This window comes from Pelophylax lessonae (assembly GCF_965119305.1).
Source record: "Pelophylax lessonae genome assembly, chromosome: 1".
Lineage (NCBI taxonomy): Eukaryota > Metazoa > Chordata > Amphibia > Anura > Ranidae > Pelophylax > Pelophylax lessonae.
The window spans coordinates 105076789-105089161 of NC_138768.1; the positions used below are offsets into that span (position 1 = coordinate 105076789).

The following is a 12373-nucleotide window of genomic DNA, read 5'->3' on the forward strand; positions in this document are numbered from 1 at the left end:
GCAAGGTCTCTAACATCCACCAGCTCTGTAATGCCGTCATGGAGGAGTGGAAGAGAACTCCAGTGGCAACCTGTGAAGCTCTGGTAAACTCCATAACCTAGAGGGTTAAGGCAGTGCTGGAAAATAATGGTGGCCACACAAAATATTGACACTTTCAGCACAATTTGGACATTTTAGCTTAGGGGTGTACTCACTTTTGTTGCCAGCGGTTTAGGCATTAATGGCTGTGTGTTGAGTTATTCTGAGGGGACAGCAAATTTACACTGTTATACAAGCTGTACACTCACTACTTTACATTGTAGCAAAGTGTCATTTCTTCAGTGTTGTCACATGAAAAGGTATAATAAAATATTTACAAAAATGTGAGGGGTGTACTCACTTTTGTGATATACTGTATACTGCGGCAGGGCGGCCGCTCTGTGCCAGATCACGAATCTGACGTGATCCGACACTTCCAGGTCTGAGGCATGTGCGTGCCAGTGACCTGCTCCTGCTGTGATTGGGCACAGTGGGAGCCAATCTATGGGTCCAGCAGACAGGATGTCCCCCAGGCCCTTCCGTTAGTTCAGGAGAAAGGCAGAACGGCGGTCTGTGAGAGGGGAATGTATTGATCCTGTGTTTCCGCTAAGCAGGAACACAGATCTTTACATTCCCCCAGTCAAAGCACCTTCCCTACAGTTAGTAATCACTCCCAGGGAACACGGTTAACCCTTTGATTGCCCCTGACGTTAACCCCTTCCCTGCCAGTGTCATTAGTACAGTGACAGTGCATATTTGTAGGACTGATCACTGTATTGGTGTCACTGGTCCCCAAAAAGTGTAAAAAATGTCACTTAGTGTCTGATTGTCTGCCGTAATATCGCAGTCCTGCTATAAGTCGATGATCATCACCATTACTAGTAAAAAATAAATATAAATATCCCATAATTTGTCGCCGCTATAACGTTTGCCCAAACCAATCAATATATGCTTATTGGGATTTTGATTACCAGCTGAATACATATGCGGTATATACTGCTGAAGAAAGTTGATTTTTTTTTACTTTTTTTTTTTTTTTTTTTTTGAGGTATGTTTTATAGCATAAAGTAAAAAATATGTTTGTATGTTTTTTTTAATTGTTGGTCTTTTTTTGTATGTAGCGCAAAAAAATAAAAACCACAGAGGTGATCAAATACCACCAAAAGATAGCTCTATTTGTGGAAAAAAGGACATACACTTTATTAGGGTACATTGTCGCATGACCGCGCAATTTTCAGTTAAAGTAATGCAGTGCTGTATCACAAAAAATAGCCTGGTCATTATGGGGGGGTAATCCTTGCAGAGCTGAAGTGGTTAAAATAAAAATCTGAAAGTTTAGAATCTCTTTAATACTGGCTGTTATATAAAAAAAAAAAATACTTTATAAATTATACAGTATACATGCAGTGACAACACTTCTGTGATATTTGTACCCGTTGTCAGTAAAAAAAAAAAAAAAGGTCAGCAAACCTCGCCCACCTAGAGACTCTATGAAGGCAAAGGAACGAGCATTGCAAGAGCTTTTCACGTGACCGGCTGGCATCATAAACGAAACTTCTGATTGGCTACAACGCGGCGGAAGGATCAGCAGGAAGACGTCTGAGACGTACAACCCATCCTCCACACGCACGAACGCGGTGGGAGGAGCAGCAACAAGGGAGACAGTTGATAGGACGAGAGCACCTCTCTCTATTACAGCGACTTCACGCCCTTCCCAGTAAGAAAGCAGGTGTGCTGCTTGGCGGTGATGTCGTCCTCTTCCCCGGGCTCGGTGCTGAGGGCTCTGCTTTCCCGCTGGAAGTCATACCGACACCGCTTTGTGCCCTGGGTGGCCCTGAACCTGGTCCGGAACCGCAGGTGTGCTCAGAGGTCCTTGTTGTGGGGAGACGGGTCTGCCCCCTATTCTGTATATGAGTGTGGCGAGTACAGCTCCCCCTACAGGTTGGCACTGGGAATGACGCTCTGGCTGGTGGAGGGACAATTCCTGTAGTCTACATATAATACAGGGAGGGATCTCAGATAATGACCGACATGTCCATCCTCTACCACCACTACTTCCACTCATTCACCTCCCAATTCTGTGACTTCTAACATACCTGCAAAAATCTGCATTAATTTTCTAGAACACCTTAGAATAAGCATTATATATATATATATATAATTTTTTTTGTATATTTATGTATGTATGTATGTGTGTATATATATATATATATATATATATATATATATATATATATATATATATATATATATAATTATCTGAGGTCCCTCCCTGTATTATATGTAGACTAGAGGAAGTGCCCCCCCCCCCCACATGTATCCTGTCCATCTGCAGCCGCCGGGGAGGGAGGAGAGTGGACGCGTGTCATTGTTGCTGACCCAGAACTGACATGTATGACATCACATCCGGGTCCCTGTTGACAGTTTTCCTGGCCATCAAGATCAGGAAAGAATGTAATGCAGTGCAATGTGCATTGCACTACATTCAGTGGAGCACAGGGGAGACATTGGGGCCTTTTAGATCCTGTATGTCTCATTAACCACTTGCCGACCGCCGCACGACTATCTACGTCGGCGGTCAGCCCCTCACAGGCAAAGTGACGTAGGGCTTGTGAGGGTCTAGGGAGCGAGCACGCGCCGCTGGAGGCACGCTCCCACGTGGTCACGGACCCCCCCCCCCCCTGCGCGTGTGACCGGCGGACCCAATGTCCGCCGGTCACTCTGCGATCGGCGGGGGAGAGGGAGAAAGTCAGGCGGCTTGTGTAAACAAGCTGCCTGTCATTCTCCCCTGTGTATGAAGGATGATCATACGGTTCTACTACGTAGAACCGTTGATCACTCTTCATACATCTGAAGCCACAGCCAATCACAGTAGAAAGCACGCCCCTAGGGACACACATAGCCCCTCCCTTTCAAAAAAAGTTAACCCCTTCACTGCCAGTGTAGTTTTACAGTAACAGTGCATATGTATAGCACTGATTACTGTAGAAATGTCACTGGTAACCCCAAAAGTGGCAAAAATGTCAGTCAAGGGTCCGATATGTCCGCCGCAATATCGCAGTACCGCAAAAAAAACGCAGATCGCCGCCATTACGCGTTAAAAAAAAACAACAAAAATGACAAAAATCTTTCCCTTTGTTAGTAAACGCGATAACTTTTGCGCAAACCAATAAAAATACACTTTTTGCGATTTTTTTTTTTTTTTTTTTTTTTTTTTTTTTTTTTACCAAACATAGGTAGCATAAAACAAATTGGCCGAAAATGTTAAAAAATTTTGATTTTTAAATTTTTTTGGGGGGGAATTTCATATTAAAAAAATGTGAAAAATATTGTTATTTTTGCAAAATTTACGCTCTTTTTTTGTTTATAGCGCATGATCAAAAAATCGCACAGGTGATCAAATACCACCAAAAGAAAGCTCTGTTTGTGGGAAAAAAAGGACGCCAAATTCGTTTAGATACAAGGTCGCACGACCGCGCAATTGTCCGTTAAAGTCACGCAGTGCCGAATCGCAAAATAGGCCCTGGTCAGGAAGGGGGTAAAATCTTCCGGGGCTTAAGTGGTTAAAGAGAACCTGTCACCAAAAAAAAAAAAAAATCATTACACAGGAGATTTTTTGACCCCTATGTGATAGGAAAAAAAAAAAAGTAAAAAAAAAAAAAATACATATATATATATATATACTTTTTTTATTTGGAAAACATTAAAGCTATGCCCGAGCACATAAATCCCCCCCCCCCCCCCGAAAAAAAAAAAATTGAGGCACCACCCCCACATATACACACGTACAAACGTAAATGCACATGGCGGGGTGCCTATGCCTGAAAACATTGATTGTGATACAGATGTTACATATCACCGCGCATGCTGGAATGAGTGCAATAATTCTAGCACTAAACCTTCCCTGTAACGCTAAACTGATGACCTATAGTGTCGCCTATGGAAAATATAAGGTACTGAAGTTTGTCACCATTTCACAGGCACGCACAAATTTGAGGATTGACATGTCGGGTATCTTTTTACCCAGTGCTCCCTCATCTTATGTTTTGCAAAAAAATTGGGTAAATGTTTGCGGTTTTTTGTGCCCCATAAAATTAACTTTTAATTTGTTTTTTACTGAAATGTGTTTTCAGTAAAAAAAAAAACACGGTCACATGATCGGAAACCTCCCGATCGCAAGTAAAGATCAGGAGCCTTCGGTAACTGCCAGGAGTGCGCTCTTGGCACAGCTCTGTTTATCTTTAGGCATATATGTGGCCGCTCGGTGCTAATGCCCACCCACCAGGAGGCCGCATATATGAGTAAGACTGACAGGAAGGAGTTAAAAGCAAATTAATCTTTAAAGTACTTTCAAATGACATTTGTCCCGTCATCAAATATACAAAGAATTTTCTAAAAGTGTTCCTATGAACATTTGTATAATAATCTACTAGTGTATATCCACTTTAAATTTGCTTTTCCAAATCTCCCAGACAGAAAAGGGAAGTTAACCCTTGCAATAGAAAAGAGACATTAACCCTTGCAAGGCAGGAAATGCGCCACTGCAAGGGAGAATTTTTAGGTTTCCTGGACTTCAGCTTTAAAGTATTACTAAATCCAGGAGCCTGCATTCACTGTATCTGGTCTCTCACAGAACATGGAAACAATTATTTTCGTAAATATAAACTGCTAAATACCCTTGCTCATCAGCAGTATATAGCAGTCTTGTGACTTCTATCAGTATCTGGTTTAAGCTTGTAAGAGGAGTTTTCATTATACTCTGATTGTCCTAGGAGGCTGCAGGACTCCTGATCCTCTGTCTGGACAGTGCTGATTGGCTTTGTGCTGATTACGTGTACTCTCCCAAGAAAACAAAAAAACTCTGGCAATATACACCAAACTGAGCATGTGCAGAGTGTACTATCTGTACTAGTGATCGATATTGGTTTTTCTTTTCAGATACCGATATTTTGGCCATCACATATCGGTATCGGCCGATATGGGCCGATATTTTGTACATTTAAAGTTTTTTGAAAAATAAAGACATTTTTTTACACAAATCTGGTACTGAACATGCTAATTTTTGTTTAATGTTTTATGGTTGGCTTGCTGGCACCCTGTGGTGGGTGGGTGGCTGGCTGACTGGCACCCTGTGGTTGGTTGGTGGGTGGGTGGTTGGCTGGCTGGCACCCTGTGGTGGGTGGCTGGCTGGCACCCTGTGGTGGGTGGCTGGCTGGCACCCTGTGGTGGGTGGCTGGCACCCCGTGGTGGATGGCTGGCACCCCGTGGTGGATGGCTGGCACCCCGTGGTGGATGGCTGGCACCCCGTGGTGGATGGCTGGCACCCCGTGGTGGATGGCTGGCTGTCTGGCACCCTGTGGTGAATAGCTGGCTTGCTGGCACCCTGTGGTGGGTGGCTTGCTGGCACCCTGTGGTGGGTGGCTGGCTGGCACCCTGTGGTGGGTGGCTGGCTGGCACCCTGTGGTGGCTAGCTGGTTGGCACCCTGTGGTGGGTGAAAAAAAGAGGGCGTAAGGTGCGATTGATATGCTGAGATGATCACTATATGAGTCCAAGAAAACTCTAAGTGAAAAAATGGGTGGGTGTCACTGTCAACAGAAATGTACACAAAATTATGAAACAAAAACTGTAACAAATATTAATATTGAACACTCTGTGTGCGAAAAGAAGGTGATGAATGTAAAGTCCCAATAAAGTCCAAAAAACTTGTGCAGGTAAATTTTGATGTTTATGGTGCAAATAAACCAAGGTGCAGATTATGAATCCTTGGATCCCCCACGGGACCACGTGTGGCTGAGGAAGAGGTACCCTTACCAACTGGCAACTTAGCATGCACTTATGAAGATGTTATAGACCTGTTTGGCACAGCAAAGATTCTTCCCACTGCCCAATCCTTCACCTTGTGTAAAAATGTGTGAGGACTCTTACCGGATGTCTGATGATCACAAATCAGATTAAGGATTTTGCAATAGGTGTCTGGATTCCCCACTGTCCAAAATAAGCGTTCTTTGGGTAGTCCTGCCCTGGCTCCTTAGCAGTAGGAATATGCACTTCCTCCTGGGGTCACTTCCAAAGGGTGTCCGCAGAATTGCTCCCCATATAACAAAAATGAAGGCAGGCAATAGTGCATTATCCTCTACGGTGGGATTTTATTGAAGGTAAAACACTTACATTTGGGTAGACAAAAGAAGACGAACAGATGAATCAGATGTTCGCGGCCGCTCTGCAGCGCGGACCGCGAAGAGTGACAGTGCGACTTCTCCACCCGACGCGTTTCCCCTTACGAAGGCGTCGGATTCATCTATTCTTCGTCTTTTGTCTACCCAAATGTAAGTGGGGAGGATCAGAGAAGACAGAATCAAACAGCCTTTTTAAACAATGCAGAGGATTAACCTCTTAGGTTCCACATTGAGTATAACAAGCATGCTTTACTGCATATACAGACTGATTTTACTGTTGTAAGTTTAGTAACACTTTAAGCTAACAATACATGGACAGATTTCTCTCATTCAGCCCACTAATAGATTCCTCCATCCACACTAATCAGCATTGATATAGAGTAATCTCCCCTGACGGCTGTTGTATTCAGGTAGCCACAGAGGTGCTGCATAGTAAGCACCAGGTTATTGGAAGTGTATTTCTATGTAGCTGGTAAACTTCCCTGAAACTGACTTGATATGAGCCTCCTGTAATCCCTGATAAAGCAGCAGTTAGACTGGGAGAAGGAGAAACTGTACTGCGAGGCAACCTGACTCTGATGTATTGCACAGTGTTGTCCCTAAAGCTGGTCATAGACGGTATGAAGCTCAGCTGGTTCAGCAGGAACTGGCCGAGATTCCAACCATGTAAGGGCAGGCTGAATGTACCCAAGTTGAGTCATCGACACCTTGGGTACAACCAGCCTGCTGGATTCACCTGTGATTATTGCTAGCAGCTGCTATAGCCCTCAGTAATAATCCCTACCCCTACCTGCTCGGCTACCCGTGCGTACAATAACGAAATTCGCTCCGTCTATGGCCTAACTGAAAAAGCTTCCTGAAAGCAGAGACAGAATGATGATCTTATCAGCATTCCACTGCTCCTTTTATTGTCCAATCATAGGCATGTTTAGAGTAGGCTGCATTGGTCAGCTGCAGTGTAGTCAGCATGTTATAATTTACACTCTTAATGAATGATCCTTTTTATTTTCTTTTTACAGAACCTTGCGCGATGTGTCGGAAAGCAGTAATGACAAACTTGTTCCTGATGATGATGTGAACAACACATTAGTCCGCCTCTTCCAAGCTTTATTCAGGGCGGATTTGTACAGACAGAGAGACCTCCTCCACATGCTTCCTGATTGCACGAAGTTCTTGTATTATAACCCAGACACTGGAGACGCACAGGGCTGCCACACAGAGCAGAATGTCACTTTACAAGTGGATGAGATATTGTACAGGTCTCTCGGGTTCGCCATTGAAAGACGTCCAAGCTCTCTGGACTCAGCGGGGATTGGAGTTTTCGTTTCTAGAGGGTTTGTGCCCAAAGGAGCCGTAGTGTCTATGTACCCCGGTACAGTTTAGAACATGAAACTGACTTGTGTTTAACTCCAGGCAAACAGCTCCATACACAGTTCAAATATGTATGTTTTGCTGTTGTAATTTTGGCCAGCCATTTTCTAATATATATATATATATATATATATATATATATATATATATATATATATATATATATATACACTAAAATGGAAAGGCAAAACCTTCCCTTATCGTCTTTCAGGACAGGCACTTCTGAGAGAACCTGGCTCCTCCCTTCTTAGGAAACACCGCCCCAATTTATTGGATTTAAGCCTCCCTCCAGCTGGCTGCCTCAGTTCTGGTGTTTCCTCCAGCGGGGAGACACCGTCCAAGAGGAGCCTTAGCTGAAGCCAGGAGGCTGAAGTTAGAGGGAGTCAGGTACTCTCAGAAGGCGGCCAAGAAAGACAGCACCGGGGGGGACCCGCTTAACTTTTGGCCGCAGAAAATTCGTTTATCACCACAGCCTCGCTCAGCGGAGTTTCTTGGCTGGGGGGTCCGCTCACCACGCTCGGGGAGAGCGTCCGCCATAGTGCATTCTGCCCCCCGCTTGCGGCGGTGTGGAGCAGCCGGGCCGGATGATGGGGGACGTCACTTCCGGTAGGGGCGGGCACTTCCGGCGGCAAACCGCGACTTCCGGTTCCGGGTCGCGGCGGTGAGCGCGCCAGATATGAAAGGCTGGTGCGTCCTACAAGCTGGGGGACAGCTGCCAGGATAAGAAAACAGAGCCACTCCAGGAGTCATGTCGGAGGCACAGACCTCAGTTACCACTCCGGGAGATAACAGCACCAGCCACCATAAGGTAAGGAGGCCTGGGGTGGTTCTCCCTTTCTTCTCCCACTAGCTCCATTTTCTGTTCCCTTAGGGCTCTTTTTAAGGGGATTAGGGAGGCTGAGGGTCACACTGTGGGATCTTCTTGGTGATGGTCGTCCCTAGCAACACCCTCTGGTGGGGCAAGCTGTGCAGACTGGGGAGCATTAGGAAGTGGATTTTAAACTATGCCTTTTATATTTAAAATTACAGAAAGCCTCAGAGAAAAAGCCAGCCCATGTTTCCAAGAAGAGATGCCCTTCCTGCAAGGAGAATATGGGGGAAACTTGGACTAAACCCTTATGCAAAGAATGTCTGGAGAGTTTAGTTAAGGAACACACGGAAAGTCAAAACGCAGATTTAGCCACCTCTGTCAAGGAGCTTGCTAGCACTTTCCAATCCTTTAAGGAATTGTTTGCTAACACCCAGCTTCCACAGAGTTCACCCCAGTCGGCACGGCAGGAAAATGCTCCAACACCGCAGTTACTACCCTCTACAAGTGGGGAGGTACCTGCGGGTTCTGTACATCAAGGGGAAGAGTGCGATAGCACACCCCCCAATTCCCCAGGGGAATCTGAGGCAGAGGGGTCGGATGGGGAATCCAAAAGGACCTCTAGATACAAACTGTCTCTGGAAGAGGTGGAAGGCCTGATAGCGGCTATCCACACCACTCTAGGAATCCAGGAAGAGAAGAAAACATTATCCTTGCATGATCAGATGTACGCGGGTCTGGGCAAGCCTAAGAAAAAGGTTTTTCCAGTACACAAAGTCCTAGTAGACACTATAAAGAGCGAGTGGCAGGACCCAGAAAGGAAACCCTTCTTTTCAGGAGCCCTGAAAAGAAGATTTCCTTTTTCTGAGGATGATTCGGCGGTCTGGAACAAATCCCATAAACTGGACGCAGCCTTTTCGCGAGTCTCCAGGCATACGGACTTGGCTTTCGAGGATATGGGGTCACTCCCTGATCCCATGGATAAGCGAGCAGACTCCCTCCTGAAGAAAGCCTGGGACTCAGCTCTAGGAAATCTTAAGCCTGCTATGGCAATTACGGTAGTAGCCAGAAACATGGAGTATTGGCTAACTCAGATAAAGGCACACATTGAGGCGGAGACTGGTAAGGAGACCATATTATCCTCATTTCCCATGTTGCTACGGGGAGTAGCATACATAGCGGATGCCTCTGCGGAGTCGGTGCGCATGACGGCCAGGTCATCGGCCTTAACCAATTCGGCTAGAAGAGCCCTCTGGTTAAAAACTTGGCAAGGAGACGGGGGCTCTAAAGCCAAATTGTGTGGGATCCCATTTACAGGGGACCGCTTATTTGGTCCAGGATTAGAAACAGTCCTGGATCACACGGCAGACCGAAAGAAATCCTTCCCAATTAAGCAGGGGAAAAAGACGGGATTCAATAGAAAGTCCTATCCCCAGAAAAATCTTTCGGCTCCAAGGAAATCTGAAGGACAGAGAAGATCCTGGAGTCAAAGAGGGAAGGGCCGCGGGGGGGCTATTTTTCGCCCTCCTGAACAGCCCAAAAAGTCTCAATGATAACCTCACCACTGTGGGAGGAAGACTGGGGACCTTTCTCCCTCGGTGGGAAGAGATCACCTCCAGCCCCTTTATCCTGCAGATAATAAGACAGGGTTATCAGCTGGAGTTCTCAAGCCCCCCTCCTGCCAGAATGTTAATCACCCATCTGCCAAAATGCGAACAGAAGTCCAGGGCCATACTCTCCTCTCTCAAGGAACTAAAAATACAAAACGTCATTCTAAGAATTTCAGCAAGGGAAGTGGGAGAAGGGTTTTACTCCCACATCTTTGTGGTGATAAAGCCCTCAGGCAGTTACAGGTTAATCTTAAACCTAAAACCCCTGAATCGCTCAATCAGATACAGGAAGTTCAGGATGGACTCTATCTATTCGATAAGAACCATCCTTCCCCCACAGTGCTATATGGCCTCGATAGATCTCAAGGATGCATACCTGCACATTCCCATTGCAGAGAAAAGCCAAAAGTTCCTGAGGTTAGCCGTAAAAACAGGGGAGGACATTCAGCACTGGCAATTTCAGGCCCTCCCTTTTGGCCTCTCCTCGTCCCCCCGAATATTCACGAAGGTAATGGCAGAGACCTTGGCATTTATGCGACTACAGGGTTTGTCGGTCATCGCGTACCTAGACGACCTGTTATTGTTCGCCCACTCCCAAGAACAATTGTCCAGGGATCTCCGGGATGCAACACGGATTCTGGAAGACCTGGGTTGGCTACTAAATTTAGAAAAATCCTCCCTAGTACCAACACAAAGGATATTGTTCTTGGGGTACGAGATAGACTCCAGGGTCCAAAAAATCTTCTTACCCCCGGACAAAAAGCAGAAAATAAACAGGGCAGTAGGACAGTTGCAAGCAAACCAAGCGATCTCAGTCAGACAATCCATGTCTATACTGGGGTTACTAACAGCAGCCATCCCAGCAGTTCAGTGGGCAGGCCTGCACTTTCGTCCCCTGCAACTATTCATCCTGGAAGCTTGGGACCGCAGCCAGTATTCCCTGGATACCTTCATACAAATCCCAACCGCAGCGAAAAGATCTCTGTGGTGGTGGAGAAAAGCCGAAAATATATCACAAGGCCTCTGTTGGGTTCAGATGGCCTCCACCATCATCACCACAAATGCAAGCGGCATAGGCTGGGGGGCCCATCTGGGATCCAAGCTAGCCCTGGGGACTGGAGGAAGCAAAACAATCCTCCAATTGGAGGGAATTGAGGGCGGTAGAGCTAGCCCTCAGAGCCTTCCAGGAGGACTTGCAGGGACACCGAATTCAGGTACGGTCAGACAATGCCACAGTGGTGGCATATCTAAACTGACAGGGGGGAACCAGAAGCAATCTCCTATGGGGTCTGGCAAAAAAGATCTTGCAATGGGCCGAGGTCCAAGTTCTCTCTCTTTCGGCAGTTCATCTCAAGGGAGAGTTAAATCAACTAGCCGACTTTCTCAGCAGAAAGACGGTAAGAGAAGGAGACTGGACGCTAAATCAGGAGGTGTTCAATGGAATCACCCAGAGATGGGGAATGCCAAACATCGACCTGTTTGCCTCACGGCAGAACACGAAGACACCTCAATATTTTTCCCTGAGCAGATGGGACGGAGCTCTAGGGGTGGATGCTCTAGCTCAACCCTGGGTGTTCCCCAAATCCTATGCCTTCCCCCCACCAGTGCTAATACCAGCGGTCTTGAGGAAGTTTCAGGAGGAAAGTACGACGCTAATACTTATAGCACCACATTGGCCGAGGAGACCGTGGTTCTCGACCCTAAATCACTTAGCGGTAGAGCCCCCCTGGTGGCTACCAGTGAGAGAAGATCTCCTCTCCCAGGGCCCAGTACTCTGTCTTCAGACACATTGGAACCTTGCAGCTTGGCTACTGAAGAAGAACTGTTAAAGAGCAAGGGTTTCTCGGGCCAACTGGTGCAGACTCTGCTAGGAAGCAGGAAGAAAGAGACACAGAGCATCTACCTAAAAACTTGGAAGTTTTTTAGAAACTGGTGCAAAGCAAGCTCTTTAGACGCAGGAAGCACAATATCAGTACTCGAGTTCCACAAGAGGGGGCAAACAAATGGTTAGCCATCAGCACCCTAAAAGGCCAAATTTCAGCCATTAGCGTATTCCTGGAAATACCTTTAGCAAAAGATCCCTGGGTGATCCGTTTTTTCAAAGCCCTGAATAGGCAAAGACCAGCAGGAAATCTCCCATTTCCAATGTGGGATTTGTCCATAGTTTTGCAAGCTCTCATTAAAGAGCCATTTGAGCCATTGGAGTCTTGTTCGGTGAGAAATTTAACCCTCAAGACAGTTTTTTTTAGTGGCAATCACGACCGCCAGGCGGGTTAGTGAGCTAGAGGCCCTTTCGGTTAAAGCACCTTTTTTACAAATTTTTGCAGATCGGGTTATCTTTAAAACCGATACAGCGTTTCTACCCAAGGTAGACTCAAGGTTCCATAGA

General features: G+C 46.1%; 1 protein-coding gene across 3 annotated transcripts in view; it reads left to right on the forward strand.

Moving 5' to 3' along the window:
• Positions 1-1730: 1730 nt before the first annotated feature.
• The window catches only part of SETD9 (SET domain containing 9), a 48390-nt gene continuing 37747 nt past the window's right edge, over positions 1731-12373 (forward strand). For 2 of the 3 annotated variants that reach the window (XM_082243552.1, XM_082243553.1), the window contains exons 1-2: positions 1731-1875; positions 7215-7567. In XM_082243552.1, the coding sequence (XP_082099678.1) occupies positions 1766-1875; positions 7215-7567 (463 nt within the window). In that variant the 5' untranslated portion in view covers positions 1731-1765. Of the gene's footprint in view, positions 1876-7214; positions 7568-12373 lie in introns of those variants that run through there. The other variant, XM_082243554.1, reaches the window with a different exon arrangement.